At 43.6% G+C, this 22988-nt stretch overlaps 1 protein-coding gene across 1 annotated transcript in view; it reads right to left on the bottom strand.

Annotated features, from left to right (window-relative positions):
• Nucleotides 1–22988, bottom strand: part of LOC106632255 (von Willebrand factor D and EGF domain-containing protein-like) — a 169765-nt gene that overhangs the window by 129676 nt on the left and 17101 nt on the right. Inside the window, 1 exon segment of the mRNA XM_031057240.1 lies at nucleotides 1086–1270. Within this exon segment, the coding sequence (XP_030913100.1) occupies nucleotides 1086–1270 (185 nt within the window).

The raw sequence follows: 22988 nt of genomic DNA, 5'->3' as shown, positions 1-22988 counted from the left end.
ATCCTGGACTGATGTCCTTGCATGTGACAGTGGTATTGCTGGTTTTGACGGTGGTGGTGGTTTTGTTGCTGTTGGTTTTATTGTTGTGGCTGTTATTCTTGTAATTATTATTATTATTATCATCATCATCATTCAAGTGCTTTTCCCATTACCATCTCTCTTGGCTTTTGTGTTGCTGGAATGGCTCCAGAGGTATTAAAGAGTCTTTTTTCCCAGCCCCGCGACTTACAAAGAAGTCAAGATTCCTTGGCTCTGATTTCCAACGTTGTTTATTTTCTCTTATCTATCACATTCTTTCTCTGACTTGCTGAGATCTGTCCAGCAGGTTGGTTCATGGCACACTGACCGCCCTCAGGATGGTGTTCTCTTTTTTATACTAAGAACTACATGTATATTATTTACAATAATTTTCCAATACCTATCACCTATGTTAGACAGTTTGTCTCCACTTTAAACCAATCCAAAAGTGCCACCATCACAGCAGAAGATGGAGGGCAAGAAGAAGAAGAAGAAGAAGAAGAAGAAGAAGAAGAAGAAGAAGAAGAAGAAGAAGAAGAAGAAGAAGAAGAAGAAGAAGAAGAAGAAGAAGAAGAAGAAGAAGAAGAAGAAGAAGAAGAAGAAGAAGAAGAAGAAGAAGAAGAAGAAGAAGAAGAAGAAGAAGAAGAAGAAGAAGAAGAAGAAGAAGAAGAAGAAGAAGAAGAAGAGGACATGCCCAGATTCCTCCATCTTGCCTCTTGAACCCCCATTCTAAATCCCCAAAATTCTTCTTTTTCACCCTGTGACAAGTTAGCTATCATTCCACTCAAACTCTTGTGGTTTGTAACTCCTCGCACAAAGTTGGTAATTGTTTCCACGGGTTAAAATCGAAGGCACAGGTGTCTTTGACTCCAGGCCAAGGTCTCTGAGCTCCCTGCCAGGGTCTCGAGTCCTCCAGGGCAGTCAGAGGAATGTCCTGGATTCCGACACACCCCCCTATCCCCACTGGATGCACAGCCTAGGACAGCACAGAGATGGATGGGCAAGAAACCCCCCCCACCCAGAGGGTTTATTGCAGCTCCCCAGAGGAGAGCTCGGGTTCTGCTGACCTCGACACATCTGGTGGGCATTTCCACGGGCCGCTGGCCGAGCATGAGGCGGTACCATGCCGGTGGCAAGGAGTGGTCACACACCAGCTCCTGGCTGGCCGCCCTCTGCAGCTCCAGGGAGTCGAAGCTGGTGCTCCTGCGGGGGTTGCGGAGGATGCGGTGTCCCCCCGGCCAGCACTCGGGAGCTGGGGAGGATGGAGAGGGCAATGAGTCATTAGTTAATCACTTTAATTCCTCTGGACGCTGCTAATAGCTGCTTAAATCTTGTCTGAGGTTGGAAATGGGGTTGTGTATTGTATTCCTATCTGTTAGAGGTGGGGCAGTTATCTTCTGTTCATTGGGCGGTTTTCTTTATCTCTTCCACAACCAATCCTCACTCCGGGAAATACCTTCTGTTAATGGGCCATTAATTATTAATTATTGTGGCCCTGATTTTTTAAGATTTTCCAAGCCTTCTGATGTTGCCATTCTTAGGGTGTGCGAGGGACTCCTCCCAGTGAGCTGTATCTCAGGTTGAAAGATTTAGCTGGGGGTGTGTGTTCTATTGCCATCTGTCAGAGCTGGGGCAGTTCTCTGCTGTCCATGGGGCAGTTTTTTCTTTATCTCTCCCACAGCCAATCCTCCCTCCAGGAGATCTCTGCTGTCCATGGCCACTGAGTGTCCCTGCAGGGCTGATCCAATTCCAGCATCCCATGGGGAGATGCTGCGCCCAGGGGAGGAGCCAAGCATTCCTACCTGGATCCAATCTGAGCCTGGAGCAGCACAGCAGCCTTTGCCCCCTGCATTGCCAGAGGAGCAGCTTTCTGCTGCCCTGCATTGCCAGAGGGAGCCCAGGCCCATCTGCAGCAGCCCTGGAGCTGCAGAGGAAAACTCCCCCCTTGTGCAGGATCCCTGCTCCAGCAGCAGCACAGCTGGCACTGCAGGAGGGCTGAGCCACCGTGGGATGGGACTGTGCCACCCCCTGACACACAGTTCATGTTCTGACTCTGTCAGTGGTTTGGTTTCTTTTTTGTACTATTGTATGTGTATTTTTAATATTCCTAGTAAAGAGCTGCTATTCCTATTCCCATATCTTTGCCTGAGGGACCCTTAATTTCAAAATTATAATGATTTGGAGGGAGGGGGTTTACATTTTCCATTTGAGGGAAGGCTCCTGCCTTCCTTAGCAGACACCTGTCTTTTCAAACAAAGACAATCCTATATCCTTTTATGTTCCAGTTCGTTTTAGGATTGGGATGATATTCAAGGCACACAAATCCAGATTTAAATATATAAAGGTGCAAGCTTTGTAACATAAAAATTTTAGTTATCTACATGTTCATCATATCTGAATCGGGACCAAACACCTTCACCTTTTAAAGTGACTTCAGCCTAATTTTAGGGATTAACATCTGAATGTCTCCTCCTCAGAAATTAAGTAGTGTTTTGAGGTTCCAAAGCCTTGCGACCTTTGAAAGTACGTGAGGTTTTAATTTCATTTACTACATGCATGAACAATTTTATCATGATATAAATTGATGCTCAAGTACAAAGTGCTCTTCACATGCTTTTAAATATGTGCTGAGGAGATTCAGAACAAGAAATGTTGAAAAGACAAAACAAAAAAGAAATTGTATAAAAACAACAGTAGAGGGTTCTGAGAAATCAGCTGAAGTTAGGCTTGCAAATATTGAAGCCACAGGTCAGACTCACTTGAGCTTGGCATAAAGCCAAGCACATCAAGGCTGAATCAAACCTGCTGCCCTTTGACGTGTGTTTGTTTACTCGCCTGTCCTGTTTATTTTCATACATTTCTTGAATTTTACAGACTATTCATTTCTTTTCTTCTCACCTAATAAAAAGAAGCCTTGTGGTGGTTCTGTTAGAAGTTGTTTATCTCCAAAGAGCTGAGCAAAAATGGCCTTTTCTTGGTTATCTGAGCCATTCCCTGATGAGGCTGGGTCCCTTTTCCCCACGTCAGCGCTGCAGAGTGGGCACAGGAGGGGACTGAGGTGGAGCTGCTCTGCTCCGTGTCTCAGCAACAGACGGCTCAGCTAATTTCTTGCTGCAGTAATCTTTAATTGCTAATGATGATGTAAGAGGCAGAGGCCACACCCCAGGAATTGCACAAACTGGCAGTTAGCAAAATCACCTCTTTTCACTGTAAATAGAGCTTATTTATGTGGCACAGCTGACAGAGAATAAGACCCCTCCCCACAACTTAATTTTTCAAATGTCACTTTTCAGATTGTAGCTGCGCTTTAATATTGCGCCACTGGCACTCTGAAACACATTTATCATTTTTATTTTATTGACAAGATACTCAGAAGGTCAAAGTCAATCCATTTATGGCAGTATTTTTAAAGATTATTTTGATTGTGCCAAAGGCAAGGCAATGGTACACAAGACAAATGGGGACAAAATGTAGCGTAACGAAGGCTTTATTGCAATTTTCAGGGAGCTAAACTGTCAAAGCCATTGCAATTCCAATGCAAAATTCTGCTGAATTAATACAATTGCCTTTTTAAATAAAAAAAAGTGCCCTAAGCTTTTCTTTCCTATAGGTAAGAGACATTTCAGAGAGGGAACACTTGGAAATATTGCACCTCTAATTAAATATGGGATCAAATTCCTTCCCTCAGAAGTCCTTTCTGGAGACCACATGGAGACTGTCCTTTGCTAATTCCCAGCCCAAGGGAAGAGGTGACATTTCAGCAGACCAACTATTTTACAAAAATGAAAAGTTTACCCTATATTTAAAACCCCTTAAAAAATGCAGACCCTTGCTGATCCCTCCAGTACCACTCAAGGCTTTAGAAGTGTTGATGGGAACAGAATCTTGGCTCCTGATGCCTTTTCCTTGCCTGAATTCGCTCCTGTCTGAACAAAAGGGAAAATAATCTAAAAGCAAACAGCTCTTTGCACGGTATTGCCACAGGAATCTTGCAAGGACATTGTAATATAATTAATTGCATTCACTCTCTCAATAGTAATAATATCAAATAGTGCCTTTAGATGTAACTAATAGCCTTCTGCTTGATATGTATTAGCTATAATCCAAATTCACACCACATGTTGTGGTCTTACCAGTGATTAACTACTCTGTCTAAACAATGCAAATATATCAGACACTGACACATGGCTAATTATTTTTCATCCCTTGCACGGTTTTGTTTGCAGCAGTTTAGAAAAGGTTTTCTCACATCATCACCAGAGGAGCTGAATGCTGCAGATGGGCCTGGCAGAGGCCAGGGGAGCACATGGGGGACACCTCCAAGGTCCCTCAGGAGAGGGGTGCTCATCCAGTAAATTTAACAGCATTTGGGACAAAAAGCCATGTGTTTGGTCCCAAAGGAGCCCTGGCTCAAACAGCCTCCTCTGAAGGTGTGTTTTACCCCGAGTTCACTGCCAGAGTGTGTTTATGTACCTGTGCTTGGGTTTAGCTGGGCTGGCAGGCTGTCACTGAGGAGGCAGGATGGCAAATTGATCTGCTGTCGCTGCCCTGGAGCCAGCCTGACGGATTCTGTTCCCTGCCTGACGCAGAGCAGACCCTGGTGGCACAAAAAGCCTCACCCAGGTTTTGCAGCAAGCCACGAGCAAAACAAACCCTCAATTAATGAGTTCCCCTTGTAAAATGGTGCTTATTATGGCCCCCGTGACAGGGTGATTGTAAACTTTAACATGCAAATTGCAGGCTGTGCTGCAAGTTAATTACCACTGGCTTTCCTGCAGAAATAAATGAATTAAGGTATCAATGTAATCAGACTTTATTATAAAAATGTTATTTAAAAGAAAACAACAAGAAGGCACAGCTGAGCCCTGTTAGTTCATCATTTGAGAGATGCCCACTTGCACCTTGTGGTGGCTGCAGCTACGTTCAAGTCAGATGAAACTTTCCTGTTCTTTTTTAATTCAGGTGCAGGAGTCAAGCGGATGGACAGCCATGAAGTGCACAACATCCCAGCTGTCCCTTTCATGTCCACATTCTTGTCTAGCATGGAATGAGTGCTACTCTGAGCTATGCAGATTAGGTTGTCTTAAAAAGGAAATACTTGTTTTATTAAGAGAACAAATTTAATTTAATCCAGCTCTATTCTTACTATTGTATTTAAAGGGCCCATGAAAAAAAAAGGAAAAAAATTAAAAAGCTGGCTTTTTAGGGAGCTGGTCATTATGACCATTCTGCTTTCCTTCAGGAAGAAATTAAACATTGCACTGAGATTTTGTGGCTCTCTATCCAGAGATGCTGGAATTAAATGCTGGATGTACCTGGTGCTTTAGTCTCCTGCAAAGAGCTGCTTCTTGAATTACCACCAACTCAATATCGGCAAGGAGCTGTTGCTGAGACATAAACATTTGTTTGCTTTACTAGAGACTCAAAAGCTTTTATTTTTTTTTTTAATTTAACAATTTTTTGTCAGAAAGTTGTGGCAAAGAGACACTGAGTAGCTCCTTTTTGACACTGAAAGCAAACAGATAATAATACCTGCTGTATCTGCTAAGTGAAAATGACATTTGAGTAACTCTGATGGCGTGATGGAGCAGGTTGCTTGGGGAAAAGCCTGTCTCCATCAAAGCCATGAGGAGTGCTGCTGCTAATGCCTGGGTGTTGAGAGTCATCTGTTAATGTGTGGGAAAGGAGGGGCAGCCTGTGGGCTCGCTGGGGAGAGGAGAGGCTCCTGCAGAAGGCAGAAGCATCCAGAAATATCCCATGGAAAATGAGCAGGAGGAGAATATCTGAACTGGATGTGCTGCTATGGGCAGGGGGTTTGGCTCTCAGCTAAAGGAAACATCGATGTGACCACAGCTGGAGGAGATATTGGTGTCAGCAGGTCCTGGGGACAGCCTGGAAGCCCTCTCTGTGCTGGCCAGTATTGTACCAGGTGGCAGTGAGGTTCCACAGGGCCTTACCAGGGACCAGCCAAACAGGAGTCTGGAAAGGTGAACACAGAGCATCATCACTTTGGGAGACTCCCTGCTTCGGAATACCCTCCCTGCCCACACATTTAACACCTGAAACACCCACTGCTGTTTCGAGCAGGTTGGTAGCTGGATGCTCTGCAAACAGCTGAGTCCCTGTACACTTTTTGGGCACAGGTATTGGTGAGAAAAATGCTGCTTTGGGTCTTTTTGCTGAGGGTCTGTCCTTCCTGCTCATGGCCATGGGAAGACGCATCAGCCACAACAGAGATAAAGCCAGGAAACTTAAGAGTGGCAGGCTGAAAAATCAAAAGGAAATAACTTGCTAAACCTTTGCTTTCATTTCTAAAGACAGATGAGTACAAGTGTAATAGAGCTTTACCTGTCTCTCTTGCTCCCAGTAAATATCAGTGGCTTAGGTGGAGGAAGGTTTAAGAAGTTGTGAGATTTTGTTTGTTTGCTTTGAATAGCGGCTGCAAATCAAATAATATCAATAGGTGATGGCAGCCAGGAAACCCTGCAAGAAATATAGTCCACAAGCCTGAGGGGCATGTTTGCATTGGGCAAAGCCACACAATATATCTAAAGGGCATTCTAAAGCCTTGGGAAATAGCTGACAAATTGTAAAATAACTTTTGTGTGGAGGGTGATTGAAAAGCCAGTGACTGATGCAGGCAATGCTAACCAAGAGCAGCATTTGGCAATGGGCTGTGAGTGCTCTGTGACCAGGAATGATGGGTCCCCACTTGCAGATTTCCTTCTTGCCATCATCTCCCATATTGTGGGAACTCAGTCTGGAGTTTGGCCCAAAAATACATGTAGGCATATGTATGTAAGCATACATACATTTTAAAAAATATGTATTTCAAATTATGCATGAGTACTGGTATTTTTGACACTTGTATGACATACAGTAAATTTTTGAGGTCCCTCCCTCTGTGGCAGATTTTCACATTTCTGCTTTTTGTTTCTTATAGTCCACAGTGGAACAGAACCTTTTCTGTTGTGTTTGACTTTCTCTTCACGGGAAAATTATGAAATATTTTCATTTGGAAAAATCATTCTGAAATGCTGAGGCTAATAAGCCATAACTCCAAATTAACTGCAGACAAAGGATGTGTTCCCTTTCTTATAGTTCTGTTTTAGAAACGAAAGGAAACATTTTAATCACGAGCCACTTCCATGCTCAGGGGCTGGATTTCAGTGACGTAGAAAAGCTCAGGGAAGAGTTTCTGAAGCTTTCAGCATGTCAGTGCCATCACTTCCCCAAATTGTCATTTACCACACATTGAAAGAGAGGTTGTGTAGAGAAGGAAAGGCAGATGTCGGGAAAGGGAAATTCTTTCCAAGCTCTTAATGGTATATACTAAATAAAAGAAGAATCCAGCCCATTTGACAACATTTAAAAATTCCTTTTGATGGTTGCACATCCCAGGTGAACAAACACCTATTAGTAGATATTTGTAGCTAAGGAACACCTGACAGTTTATTAAAGATAAAAGTTCCTGCCCTTATTTCACCAATACTTTCAAGATTTTTGCTTCAATTATTCTGCCTGCTGATGACAAAAATTTTCATTCTTAATGATATTCAGAGGCAGGAATTTGTTGTCAATGTGACAGCGATTGCTGCATTAAAATGCTTGAACCATGAGTGCCCCTCTGGTAGATAAAACATAATAACTGTATTAAAAAACCTTGATAGCTAATAAATAAAGCTATTTTCAGAGATTTCAGAAGCAGAGGAACCTCCTACTGAACTGAATTGATAAGGAAGCCCATTGTACAAACACACACACTCGTAATGGCCAGGTCTTGAACAAGTCACAAAGCATTCATAAGGCAAAACTGATAGAGATAAATGAGCCATTGTGCAAAATGAATGTAATTATAGAAATTTTGACCCAGGAAGAGGCAAGAGGCTGAGCACCTGCTGAAAAGAATATGACATGTTATTTGTACTGAATAACAGGCAGATCTGAGAAAAAAACAAAACAAAACAAAAAACCTACAATCTGAAGGTGTTGCTTTATAATGCATCTGAATTTCATTTGTCTGGGAACAAGGTCACTTGTCATCCTGGTCTGCTGTGGAGTAAAGCAATAAACTATTGACAAACCAAGGGCCAATGCTCAGCTCCAGAGCAAACAATTATTTATTCACGCTCCTATCTCTTATCTTGCCTTGCATTTCTATTTTTAACTGGTGGTTTAGAAAGGAGGAATCGATTATGTGACATATTCTTCTGGTTTGTGTATCCCCTGAATAATTTGCAGAATAATGAACTGCACACAGCTCACACAGGAGGATGCAGGGACAGGCAGAGAAGAATTTTGTGTGGGGCCAGGGGAAGTGTCAGGAGGGGCTGATCAAATAGGTGAGAACAAGGTGTCCCTGTGGAGAGTAGGAGCAAAGTCTGAGTATCTTCCTGGCAGGTTACAGTGGATTTTGGAGAACTGTCACAGCAGATGGGATGGACAACACTTTCTTCAGTGCTCTATAAATAGAGCAGATGAAGGAAATTTTTATTTTCAGGGACAATGCATGTGTGGCCAACTGAAGCAAATGAGCCAAGTGTCCACCAGAATAGTTTTCCTTTAAAATGCTTCAATCTCCAAGAATCACCGTCTGGCATCTCTCATCAGTATGGAAATTGCTCATGGATAATGTGGTGGACACAAAAAGGACAGGAAATGTCACATGGATAAAAAGCAATGGGCAGTTGTACAAGGCCAGGTGAAGCCACTACACCTGCTTTACAAAATGCAGCCTCATTTATTAAATGTGCCAGTTAGGAAAAACAGCAAAGCCAAATTGTGTCAATAGCTCTATTATATTTGCCCAAATCTCTTCCTCACTCATTCTGGCTCCGTCCTAAAGCCAGGAAGGCTGAGAATCTGAATATAGAAATCACTTACTATTGCTGTGTCACAGCAGAATTCAAAGCCTCATAAATTTCCTCAAGTTATCTCTAAGTTAATCATGATGCCTTTAAGGGCTTCTCAATAAAAATCAATAAAAAGAAAATTATAATTATTGTTATTGATTGGTCTATTTTGCTCTCATCCTTCAGAATGAAAAAGTGAAATCAAAGGAAAAGGGTCTTTCGTACCTCCTAATCTCAGCTGAGCATGCAGTCACAAATTTAGCTTTCCTAAATAGAAGCAACAAAAACAAACTCACAGGTTTTGATTTTAGAAGCCACTGGGCTCTATTCAGATGGAAATTTGATTTCCATGGAGAGCTGGAGGTGTTTCTATGCCCCAGCTATGACACTGGCTAATTACCATTCGCCAGCCTCACATTTTTCCAGACTGCCCCCACGGATAATGCTGAATTTTGGCCACATTTTCCTGCACTTCCTCAATGCAGTGCTGTAGGTGGATGATATTATGCTGGGGAAAGTGTCAGCACTCCCTTGCTGTCAGTGCTTCCAGCAGAGGCTGGTGAGCAGATAAGGGACTCTGAGTGCAGGCAGCTCTCAGTGCTGCCAAATTCCGGGTCTGCTGTGTGTCCTGGGTGTGATTCAGCTCCTGTTGGATGCAGGGTGACCAGGCAATTTTTCCTGCTATTGTTTTGCTATTATTCATTGCTGTTATTCATCCCATTCACTGGCTTCAGCTCCTCACGTGTTTATAATGGGCTTTTCTGTCAGGGCTCTGACATTTAGGATGAATGGCTGGGTTCCCTCTTGCCTTTGGAGTAAGGCTGTGTTTGTTACAGTGCTGCAGTAATGCACACAGACATGCTCCACTTCCCAGCTACTGCACCAGCCTGGAAGGATCTCTCCACTAAAATTTAGGTTTTCTTTGACCCCGTCCTCCATCCATTTGTGGGCTGTGTGAAACTTGGAGAGAGTTGATATGAAACAGGCTCGAGCACATAGCAGCTCCTGCTGTGGATGCAAAAAGTTCTTCTCATGCATTATAGCACGCTGGATGGATTTAAAAAATATTGAAATAAAAGGTCATGAGCTAGAAATAGCCAGCAGCCTGCCTGGCCACTGTGATAAGATAAAGCTGTGTACTCCCAGCCGTGGAATTGCGACATTAAGCCTAATAGATTTCTAAAATCCAAATTTATCAGCAATCCTCACTGTTTGTTTCTCCAACATTTGAAAGGCGCTGATTGGGTGTATATAGGCATGGTATCTTCAAACCTAAAAGAAATCAGTGCCTTCCTCCCATGGAAACAGGACTGTATAAGTTCCAGACAGCATTTTCCCTGGGCATCATGGAATCTCACACACCTGGTTGTGTCTGTAGCACCTGGCAGAGGTCTGGTAATGCCTACTCACACCATGAAACAGCAAGGCTTTCAGCTCCTATATACAAAAACCTCCAGATAAATGTATTTGCTATTTTTATTTAGTTGAATTTATTTCTCAGCTCCAACAGGCACTGACTTTCCTTTTATTTTATTTAGGGTCATCTATGCTTTGGTTGCTCCACAGATCTCTGCTTATTTTCCAGGAGGAGTAGGACCATCAATAAAAATAGCAAGGTTTCAGGAACTTATAAAGCCTTCAGCTATAAGGTGCTTTTTGATGTAAAAGAAAATGCAGCCCAGCTGGTATCAGCTGAGTCTTCACCACATTTACAGCTGCTACCTGTGCAACCTTTTAGGATGCAATTACCACAACAAGGAAAAGCATCTCCATAATTATATATATGTAAAGCCCATTGCCTTTCTGTGGCCATGCAGCCAGAGCTGCAGGTACAGATCTGCACGTTCACAGGGGATTAGGGAGGCACAGGAACAAACAGGAGACAATTGCTGCCCCATATGGTGCACATTATTGGCAGCTGTGCTCTGATCAGGATCAGCCGTGCAGAAGGCAAACCTACTGATTTCTTCTCATTTACACTGAATTAACTTTGATCACAGTGTAGGTTGGTGTGTTTTAAAGCTTCTGCTGTCTTAAAAAACATGCCTGTGTCCCCAGAAGAGAGGAAATGAGCAGAAATGAGCCCTGTCCCTCAGTGGCTGATGGGGCTGTGGGAGGGTTTCCCATGCAGGGATGGGTTGGAATGGGATGGGGATTTCTTCCACCATGGTCTACGTGGTGTTTCTTACAGGAGGTATAGCACTGGCACTTTGTGTTCTTTAGAAAGAAAATAAAGGAAAATCAGATTGCCAGATGGAGTATTCTCAATGGGAACCACTCTGCTCCTCAGACACTGACAATGCAGTACGGTTTCTTCTCACCAGATGAGATGAATCCTAGCAATTTTTTATTTCTGTGGAGCCATTTCCATGCTGAGCTTTTCATTCTACTCTTCCACCTCCTTCTTGCCTGATAACAGCCAGAACATGCTTTTAGATTATGAAATAAAGTTATACCTTTTAGTGAAATGCATGCTTTAAAAAATAGCATTACTGAACTGAAAGGGGAGGCAACCAGACCTCAGTTCTTTTGCTAGGGAATAATTCAACTGAAAATGTTATCTGTGCATCTCCATCCCTGGGTAAACAAGGCAGACAGGCAGCATTTCAGGTTTTCTTCCATCTTTCTGTCATCAAAACAAGACTCAGTTTTACATTCTTAGTTGGTAATTGGCTAATAACTGTAATTTTCATCCTGAGAAGATAGGCCAGTAACCAGTGCTCAGAAAAACCCTACAATATGACAATTGATCAATTCTTCATTAGACTTGATGCAGTCAGGTTACCACAGTCATTTCTTTTGCAATTTGAGCTAAAAATAAAAAACAATCAGCAAAAATCTAGTCAAGCAATTTCAGATTGGAAAGCCATAACACAAATTAATGCACAAAGAACCAGCAGGCAATCAATTTATCATTTGCTACTTTATTCTTTAGCAATTTGCAGTCATTGCTGAGTTGCTTTTGAAACTTGTAAAATTTGATTATGTGAAACCTGGTGAGTGTCAGGCTTTGGTCATTTTGTGTTTTATGAGTTGTTTTATGACAAAAGGATGTAACCTCAAGCTGTGCCAGGGGAGGTTCAGGCTGGAAATCAGAAACATTATTCACTGAAAAGGTTGTTAAGCATTGGAATGGACTTCCCAGGGAAGTGGTGGAGTCACCATCCCTGGAGGTGTTCAGGAATTGACTGGATGTGGCACACAGTGCTCTGGTCTAGTTGAAAAGGTGGTGTTTGGCCAGAGGTTGAACTCAACCATCTTAGAGGTTTTTTCCTCTTAATGAAGTTGTGATTTTGTGATTCTGTGATTCTATTCCAGGAGCTGGTTGGAGAGCAGAGGGTTTGTACAGGTAGACCTGTCTGGCATCTGCTGATACCCTGCACAGCCACACATAGCTAAGCCTTAGCCTGGAAGTCCTGGCAGCAATCTTTCTGTAGTTTTCTACAATTAACCCTGTTCAGAGAAGGTTTAGACGCCCCTAAAACTTCAAATGCCACTTTGAAAGCTGCAGTGTGAACCTACAGCTGCAAATAGTGCAGGGAGTGGCTGTGGTTCCCTGTGCAGGAGTGGCTGCTGCCTCTCCCACTGCACCCCCAGGGCGAGTGGGGTAGCACAGAAATGGGATGATGATTTTGACCCTGGGGTTTGGGTAACTCACCTGCCAGCCCATGAGCAAGGAGGGCTTTGCCTGTGACAGACTGAGGAGTGGTGGTGGTGCAGCCCTTACACCTCTCACACTCGCCCACAGGTGACTTCAAGAGCCCCTTCTCTTTTATTATCCCCCATGATGCCCATCTTTTGCTTTCAGCAATGAGGGCCCCACTTTAGCCCTGATAGTGAAATGAGTTGAATAAATGCTGCTTGCAAGCAGCAGGAATGCTCTGAGAGGCTCTGGGTGTGTTTGGGGCACAGGCAGCAGAACAGGACCAGCAGAAGGCAAAAAACCAGGTGAGAGGGGCAGGGTGACTTGGGGACATTTTCTGCTGGGTTTGAGCTTCATGGGCAGATTTGGAGCTGGCTGATTTTCCCTGACCTCAAACCATGACTGCCATGTGCTGGGGCAATGGCCTGAGCATTTGGCTGCTTCATGGCAGATCCCCTCCCACTGAAACCACTCTCCTTTCTGTAATATTGTTAACTATTCAAATATAAATATAAATTAGAATGCTCTAACTTTGGCAACTTCCAATGCTGTTTCTCTTCTTTGAGTTTTTCTTTCTTTGAGTTTTTCTTCTCTTTGAGTTTTTCTTTTCACTGATGCATATTCAATTCTGCTTATAAAATGCATATTTTCTTGAAGAAAACCTGCAGGTCTAATACAAAAATGCCTCCTTGCTGGACTCCCATTCTCACCCCATGCCGCTTAAGCAAGCTTGCCCTTTTTTGCCACGGACTGCAGCTCTCTGTGATGATCTCTCAGCTCTCCCTCCATGACCCTTGTGGGTCCCTTCCAATTCAGGCTACTCTAGGATTCTATTTTTAACCCACAAAGGCTTTAAAATGTGGTGTGGAAGGAAATCCAGGGTCCAAATTTACTGTGAAGATCTCTGCTAGATATTCCTCAGCCTCTCATTGCTCCTCTGCCATGCCACAGGAACACTCTGGGCTAAAGTCAAGTTCCATTTCATCCTTTCTATTGTATGCTGAAATAAATGTCTGCTGCAAAGCAAGGCACTCAAATCTAGGTTATTCCCTCACAGAACATGTAGATCCAGCAGCTTGGCTTGATATTAATGACATCTGAATGGCTAAATACTGCAAAGTGGGGTAAAAGTTTGCTCCTAGGGATCCAGCAAACACACTTAAACCACTGAATTATCTTAATTCTAAAACAGCCCCCCAGCAGCACCACAGGGCCAGGATACACTCATGGGTTATTTTGCTGTATCTGGAATTTTGAGGCTATTCCAGAGGCATGAAGGCACAATGAAAAGCAGAGTGGGACAAACATGTGAAGGCTTGAGGTATAAAAGGATTAACAGATGCTAATGCTCTGCATTTTTCTGCTGCAATAATATAAGCACAGACAGCTCCCAGAGCAAAGCAGAGAGTGAAGGATTGCATGTAGGAGGGACAGAAAGACATGGCTATCATGGTGTGCTGCTGTAAATTTTGAAAAAAGGCAACTGTTGAACAGATGTTACCAGCATACAGAAGATTTAGTGTGCAGATGATTTGCAAATCACTGGTCCACTGAGGAAAAGTTACTTTTTCCCATTTGAAGTAAAATCTTTCCAATTTTCCCAGAGAAATAAAATCTTTAAAATCACAGAGAATGATTGATAGTATTGAAATTCAAGCTAAACCCCTCTTCAGCCTAAAATTAAACATTTTGTAAGCAGGAGGCATTGAGGCATTTTGTTTGCAAAGACATCGAAAGGAAAAAAAAAATTAAACTTTCAGAAAAATATAGCTCTTTTTCTCTAGGCTAAATAGCTTGTCAGATTCAAAATGAAATTATGGTAGATCTTGCTGATGTGGGGAAAAGTGTCACTGGTGCCATTTGAACCCCTTGTTAACCCAAAACACTCTCCCAAGGGCACTCACAGTGTTGGGTTTGCTCCAAGGAGAATTATCCCTGTGGTTTTGTTTTCCTGATCTCCATTTCCTTCATTCACATGAAATGCTTTAGGATGAGCTCTTTTTTTTTTTTTCTAATTTTTTTTTTAAATTCTGTCTGTGAGACAGCCAGGTCCAAAATGCAAATCACCTCAAGCAAGGATGTCTAATTGTAATTTATCTCCCATACAGTACAAGCACCTAAAGGAATGCCTCCCCTAGATACTCCTGCAAGATTTTTACATATTTCTTCAACAGCACCACAGTTTTCATCCATCCTGAGAGACAGCTGCTCTTACCATCATTTTGGACCTTTTGGGTTGCAGTTCTTCATGGTCCCAATGGAAATGTGTTGATTGACCTGCTACTGGGGTCTCAGTCACTGCCATGGCGAGGCCGGGCAGGCCTGACTCCAGTGGCCACAAGCCCCGGTTAATTTCTGTGTTTCTCTCAAGCTCATTTCTTGGTATTTGTTGCTTATTCATCATGATTCCTGGCTGCAGAGAGCACATCAAAGTGGATTTTTTCCCTTTAATCAGGGACCAAAAAACATTATCACTCTGATCATAGGGTTGGGGTCTCCATATTTTCTTCTCAGACCTATTCTTGGAACGTGTCCCATCATTTAAAATCCTCTTCTAAGGCAGGACAAATTCCCTTTTCTCTTTCAAGGCAAACCTTTTCTTAGGAGACAGACCTTGTGGGTGCATGCCAAGAATGACATAGATTTTTATGCAGATTAAATCTTATTTGCAATAATGATTTGCAGTATTTTCACATCACCAAAGTCCTTTCCAAGATTCCTCACAACAGCAGGTTATTTTGGCTGTGATTACATGAGAAATGGCAGCCCAGCTCTTTGCAAAAGCCTCTGCAAATAGTCATTAAGCTAAATCTCCTTTCTTTGAGAGTGGGATGTAAAGAACTGACATGCCATCATATGAGTGTGCACATGAAATATGCAGAGGAGACTGTTTTTCACCCTTTTTAAAAGACAGGTGCATAACCACTATATTATATAGTTATTATATTTAAAGTAACTAAAATAGGAGTTGTTTTTCTGCCAGATCAAGCAGAAGTTGGACCTGTTAAAAAACAATGTCAAGATTAAATAGAATAATCCAATTAATCACTTGTGGCCCATGTAAAATTAACACTACAGCTGAGTTAGCACCTCTTACACTGAGAGGGGGAAAATCCCTGTCCACAAGGCAAAACCTTGCCAGCAGGAGAAAGAGAGGGATGCTCTGGGGACAGGATGCCTGTACCTGCTGTCCTGAGCTCCAGGCTGAGCAGCCAGGAGCCACGGGACACCTGGGCACTGCAATGGGAGGTCAAAGCAAACAGGGCAGGAAAGGACCAGGGAAGGTCATTGACTGTCCCTGCATCCAACAGCATCCCCAGGGATTGTCACGCACGAGATAACTCTGTGAACTTCAGGGATGCTCAATTGCTGGGTGTGTGCTCTCAGCAGAGAGCTTGTTCGGGGTCGTTTCGCGTTTTTTTGGGTTGTTTTGGCAAAGGAGTCATCTCTCTGAGCAGCTCCCAGTGCTGGAGCTGTGCTCCTCATGGGAATATCTGCAGGTCCCTCTGAGGAGAGGACTCCAAGCATTCCCCTGCTGCTCAACAACAAGGGGGGGCTTCTTCACACCCCTGTCTGTTCAGGGCTTGTCATGGATTTTCTGTGCTTGTTTTACTCTCTCCCTGCTAACAGCTTGCCCCTGAGTATTTGGATTCAGTAGCAAGTAACTAGAGTGAGATACTATATGTTAATTGCAGCATGCTTTTTGCCTGATAAAAGTGAAAAGTATAAGCTCTTGGGGAGATTATTGCATATAAATAGGCCAAGGCAATGGCATGGAGAACCCAGCCAAGCAGCAGCTTCACCATTAAGATTTTATCTAAATGATCCAATGTCGTGAAGGAAGGAAAAAAGCAGCAGAAGGCTGGGCAGCAAGATCAAACCACCTAAAAATCTGATTTCTGCTCATGCAGAGGTTTTGAATGTTGAGGGTTTTAGTATGTCTAGGAGGTGCTCAGGCTGTGGTGGTGCATCAGAACAGTTAATCTCTTGCTGGGGTGACCGTGTACATCTTGCTAGAGCAAACAAATGTAAGTGGCAGGGGAAAGGATGTTGTTCCTTGACGCAGTTGTTCTCCTGACACTTCACACTGTGAAATACACTCCAATTTCCCAACAGAAAGAAACCGGAATTATGAAGAATAAGATTGACTGAAATGGATGGCAGTGTTTAAAAAAATGTTAGCTAGTATTGATGTTTTGGAGGGAAAAAATGACTCCAGGAATGCTGGCCCGGGGAGGTGATGGATAGGGCTGCCACGAGGGCTGTGTCGTGCTGGATAAGTCACTCCAGCCGTGTCAGGGGTGATCATTACTCCTGTGCTCCTTGTTTTCTGGGTGCCTGACTGGCGACCCTGATATGCAGAATTACGAGGCACTTAAAGTTGGCTGCCTCTGGAATCTTGGTGTTGGAACAGGCTGTGAGCTTTCTGATGGAAATTTTTTTTTTTTTTTTTCCCCTCTGTTGGAAAACGTTGGCTCGGCACAGCTGAGGTTTTCACAGAACGTGTTCCTCCACTGAAGTTCTTGTTGTGTGATTTTTAGTACAGAATTGCTGGAGGGCACAAAGGGAGAAAAGAAAAGGGAGAAAGCTCTGCACTTTGGCATAATCAAAGCACATGAGAAAACACAAAATGAGGGGCTTGGGCTCTGCTCTGGGTCTGCCTGAGCAAAAGTTCCCAAATTAATGTCACTGTCTCCTGGGCTGATGGCTACTAGGGGGTTGTGGATGTGGGGAAAGGGGAGGAGAAAAGGATTTTTCTCCCTTTCCCTCTCTTTCTATGTGCTTTTACTAAACATTTCAAAAGAATTTGTTTCATTGCAGTGTGAAAGAGTGGAAAAAAAGCCTCTGTGCTTTTCATGAAAGGGAAGAGCAGCTCTGCTTGCTCTGCTGTGGGCAGCTCTGGGTTCAGGGGTCAGACACCTCAGCAGATGGGACCTCAGCCCCATTTCCCTGTCTCTGCAATTACAAATTAACAAAAACAATTAACTCCTTGTCCTGGAGATGCCGGTGAAGGCAGGATACCCCACACCTCACACTTGCCTCTTACTAAACCAGTAATGCTGCAAGAAAAGAGCTGGCTCTCATGCTGCAATTGGCTCTTAATAATCCACACCAGCTTTTCCCCTATTTCCCTATTTTCTGAGACAGGATTTAAGGTTGCTAAGCCATGCACCTGTGGGGTTTGCCTGCCCCCTTCCAGTCCCAGGGGAAGGAGTTTTGTGAGCAATGATCACCAGACAAGGTGTCTCAGCACTTAAATCATGGCTAACCCTGTTCCAGCCCTGCTCAGGCTGCTCTCCCTCTTTCTCCACCACCTGTGGCCATACCCAGCTGTTGTCTCCCTGCTCCACATGTAACAAGAACAACCACAGCCCCTTCCAGTGCTCCCTTCTCTGAGGTAAGCCCATTTCCTTTTCACTTTCCTTTCAGGTCACATTTCTAGGTCCCTCGTTAGCATTGCAGCTCACTTTCTGAACTGCCTCTAATTTGCCCAGCTTTATTTCTGCAGGATGATCAAAATGAGTCACAGTAGTCCAGCTGTGGCCTCTCAAATCCATGTGCACAGGTCTAATGGGTTGCTGTGTTTTCTGTGCACTGTGCTCAGTAACAAATTCCAGTCTTAATTTTCCTAATAACTCTGCAAGTTGCAAATCATTAGGAGGAACCTGCATGGAAGGCAGTCTGGCTGGTTTGTAGCATCTCAAACCATCATTTTTTTTACTTTTTCTCGTTAAGCACTGAATTTTTGCCTCTGATTTTGCCCTTTGGATGTCAGAAGTTCTGTGTTCATTTTTGAAGGCAACTTTTGTTTCTAATGATTTTATTTTTACTCATGGTGGTATGCCCATTTTTAGCTCTTTCTCTCATTTTTGTGCCTTGTGTTCTTATTAAGGTCTTGAAATAAACTGCTAAATATCTGATTGTAATGAAATGGCTCTGAGAAAAACGAAGCAAAAAAAAAAAGATTTTGAATGCATTTATGTTCCCTTTCTATTACCTGCTCTTTTTCCCTGTTAATGGCTCTGCACTACTCTCCTTTGCCTTCAACATTGATATTATTTTGCCTTCACCCTACAAAGGCCATGAAAGTAAATTAATGACTGCAAATTAAGTACCCAGTTAGGCTTTTTTCTTCTTTATTATACTGTCTGGAAATAAATGGCATTTCCAAGATGGGTTTTGCTACTTTGAGCAATGCATGCATCAAAGCCACATGCTCACAATAAGAGTGACATGAAATGCTGGCTCACTGCTCTGTCATCTGTCCTGGGAGCTGCAGGAACCACAGGTCCTCCAGAAATCGGGGCTTGGTGGTGCCACAGGGGCTGGATCATCTTTTACAGGCACCAGGAGCAAATTGCAGAGGTGCAATTTGGGGTTGCAGCTGCACATTTGGGGTTTCCTGGTTTGTGAGAATTCCCACTGTAGCTTGGTGTGTTGATAGATGGAAGGGGAAATATTTGCTCTGCCCTGGTAGTGTCCTGTCAGCATGTGACCGTGTTCACAGGGTCCCAGGATGAGGGAAGAGACCAGGATCTGACTACATGGTTCAGAAGGCTTGCTTTATTATTTTATGATATATATTATATTAAAACTATACTAAAAGAATAGAAAAAAGGATTTCATCAGAAGGCTAGCTAAGAATAGAATAAGAAAGAATGATAACGAAAGTTTGTGTCTCCGACTCTCTGTCCAAGCCAGCTGGACTGTGATTGGCCATTAATTGCAAACATCCAACATGGGCCAATCACAGATGCACCTGTTGCATTCCACAGCAGCAGATAACCATTGTTTACATTTTGTTCCTGAGGCCTCTCAGCTTCTCAGGAGGAAAAATCCTAAAGAAAGGATTTTTCATAAAAGGTGTCTGCGACAGTCAGCTTCTTCAGGGTGAAGGAGTTTTGTGAGCAATGATCACCACACAAGGTGTCTCACCACTTAAATCATGGCTAACCCTATTCCAGCTCTGCTCAGGCTGCTTTCCCTTTTTCTCCACCATCTCTGGCCATGAGGAATAGCCAGCTGCTGCCCTGGTATGTCCTGTCAGCTTCTTCAGGGCACTGAATGCTTCCTTGCCTTGGAAGGAGTTGGGTCTTTCCCTCCTGCCTGGGGTTGTACCTCCATCTGTCACTGTTCCGTGCTTATCCACAGGAAAAGGACAGAAAAATGAATATTTTCAGTGAACACATGCATTTGTAGCCATTCCCACTGCTGAGGTGGGTGCCGGGTGTCTGATTGTGCCAGGCAGTGCTGCTCTCTTCAGTGCTGGTACCAGGTCTCATGTGAGCATCTGTTTTGTGACTTGTAACTGCACTGTTCTACCCAGAGGGAACAATTAAAGTGAACTATGTTGTCTCTGAAGTGACCAGGATTTCCTGCAATAAGGCTGTTCTTACCTGGTGACCTGCAGCAAAATTAAGACCTTATTTTCTGTTGGAGAGGTGTGAACAACCACCAGAGTGAGTCCAGACTTGACCTTGCTTTCCTCTCAAATACTTTTTTTTTTCCCTGTACTTTTTTTAAAATTCTCTTGTCCAATCTGGCTGCTGGGGATTTTACTCACAGGCTGTCATCTGACCTTTCTGCCCATGACTGTAAAATTAATTAAACATGCCTCTCTCCATGCCTGCTCACTAGACAGACTGTCCATTCCAGCATTAGTGAGTGCAGAGTTCCCATCAATATTAACAGGAAATATCTGAATACAGGGCATGGCAATTCTGCACTCTGCCTGCTGTACAAACCAGCTCTCTGTGCATCCTCTCCATGTCCTAGATGCGTAGCCTCTTGTCTTCTGTGTCCTTTTGACTTAATTTGAGTTTGCCCTCTGCTTTCCCCTCCATCACTGTGTTATACATGGGCAGTTGGCCCGTGTGACTTAACCACATTGGTCTCCTCCTGCTGCTTTACCTCAATCATCTCCAACCTTTTTCCACTGAAATGACAAAGGGACTTTCTCCCGTGCCATGGAAAACATGAGCTGAGCCAATATGACAGAGCTGGGGTTCCGCATGCATAATTTCAATAGCATCCCCTGGAAGCAGGCACCGGGCTGAGCTCTTTTTAATGAAATCACCCTTGTTATCAGCCTGTTCTCATTCCGTTCTCACAGAAGGATTGCTCACAGCATGAGTCATGCCAGGCATTTCAGTGTCTCTCTCAGGAAAACAGTGAAGATAATAAAAAGGGGTAAAAGCAGAAAAAAACATTTGGAAATACAACACTTAGGAGCAGTGATGCTGCTGATAATTTTCAGCCATTTTGCAGAACATTAAGAAGAAGGAAACCCAGTCAAACGCCAAAAGTGACATTTTATTCATTGATTTTTTTTTTTTCTTTAAATTTATTTCTGGGCTTACTTGCATCATTGTGCAACTCTAAAGTTCCATCTTTATTTCATTTTAAGGTTTTCTGCTCTCAGAACTCTCTTCTCCACAGAATAATAGAAAGCTCAGCAGGGCAGGAGAAGACACTCCTTTAATCATGTGAGCTTGGGGCCGAGCCCCTGCCATGGCTCCATGGGGAGGTGCTGAGGCTGAAATGTGCCCTCCTGCTGCCATCCTTAGGGAGCAGGGTGAGCCCTGTCTGGCTGCTTTCTGACCTCAATCCTCTCCTGTCCAAGCAAGGAAGGGATCACACCACACACAGGTGTGCACTGAGCTCATCTGTTGTTGAATTTTTTTGCACACGTTTTCCTCCAAAAAATACTTTTATTTTTTCTTTTTTTGCAAAATCAGTTGGTGATAGCTACATCATTATGAAGCTTTCCTGGCACTGCATCTGCTGATTGATGGCTGTGAAAATGCAACATATTTCATTTTCTTTTCCTAGACGTGAAGCCAGCTGCTAATGGTTTTCCCAGGGTGAAGCTGGCAGCTGCAGGATCAGGTCTGGGGCTCTGAAATGTACATTTGCAGGAGAGCCACCTGGGCTTTTGGCTGTTTCATTAGTGGTCATTACTGCTTGTGGAAAAGGATCTGAGCAGAGTGGGTGCTGAGCCTGGCTGTAAATTCTGGGGTTTGATTTGGGAAACCACAGCCATTAGTGTCAGATGATGGAGGGGGGGAGCTCAATGATCTCAAAATCTTTCTGTCTGCAATTAAAACTTCCAGCTCCTGTTTCCAGAACCATATTGAGTCCCATGGTTTAACAGTTCACATTTATTTACTTTTATTCATCTGCCTCCTCAAGTCAAATACAGAAACTAATGCACAAGAAGCACCCTTTTTCTGCTAATTGTGAGTGCTTGCTGAGGGCTGGAGTGTGAATGCCAGAGCATCATTAAGATGAAACTGTGGCTCTCTGCAGACACCAGACAGCAATAAGTAATCTCCTTCAGTTCTTGGGTAAAATTATTATCTAATTCACTCTAGAAAGAGGTGTTTTATTTCAACATGTCTATATTTAGGCTGACTTTCCTGTATTTAATACACAGCCAGGGAGAAGGGACTTGTGGTGGTCTCCAAGGCCATCTGGGCTATGGGATCGCTCTGCTGCTTCAAAACCCCTCTTTGGCTTTGAAAAAAAAAAAAGGGTGGGCTTGGTCCCTCCTAGATGTGTGGGTGGCATGTTCTTCTGGGAGGTGGAGGCAGGCAAACTACAGCTCTGGGATCTCTGCTGCTTAGAGTGTCCTCGAGAAAAGCTTGAAAGTCTCTTTTCCCAGCCCGGCGCTTGAAGAAAGAGTCAGGGCTCTTCATTTCTCGGTCTCAAGGTTGGTTATTGTATCTTATCTATAAATTTCTTTCTCCTGCCCTGCCGAGGTCTGTTCAGCAAGACAGTCAGAGGCACTCTGCCTGCCCCCAGGGCAGTGTTATGTCTTTATACGAAAAACTACGTGTACAATGTTTACAATTACTTTCCAATACCTATCACCTATGTTAGACAGTGAGCTTCTACTCTAAGCCAATCTGTAAGTGCCAACATCACAGCAGAAGGTGGAGGCCAAGAAGAAGGAGAAAGGCTGGAGGCGCCCAGATCCCTCCATCTTGCCTCCTGAACCCCCATTCCAGAACCCCAAAATCTACTTTTCCACCCCGTGATAACTTCACTATTATTCTACTTAATTTGTCATGGCTTGCAGATCTTCATGTATGGTTGGTAACTTGCTCCACGGGTCATAATCAAAGCCACAGGGGCATCTTGGGCTCTGTGCCAGGGTCTCTGAGCCCCTGGCAGGGTCTTGGGCAGGGTCTTGGCTGCTCAGGACAGCCAGAGGGATGTCCTGGGTTCCAACACTACAGGGGCTTTGGTGGTGCTGGCTGTTTCTCCCTAAGCTGGATTTTTAAAAGGCAGGCAGGAATTCTTATCTTTCCTAGAGAAAGATAGACTCACCTGGATGCCTGGGGGGAATAAAATAAAGCAGAGCTACGAAGAGATTCCCCATCAGTTTTGTAAGCTGCTGTCAGGCAAGGAGCAGGAGGATCTGCATTTGCATTTTGTGGAGTGTTTCACAGCCACTTTAACGGGGAAGAACA

Source organism: Geospiza fortis, unplaced genomic scaffold (assembly GCF_000277835.1).
Source record: "Geospiza fortis unplaced genomic scaffold, GeoFor_1.0 scaffold112, whole genome shotgun sequence".
In the NCBI taxonomy this organism is placed as follows: domain Eukaryota; kingdom Metazoa; phylum Chordata; class Aves; order Passeriformes; family Thraupidae; genus Geospiza; species Geospiza fortis.
This window is presented reverse-complemented; position numbering and strand designations above follow the sequence as displayed.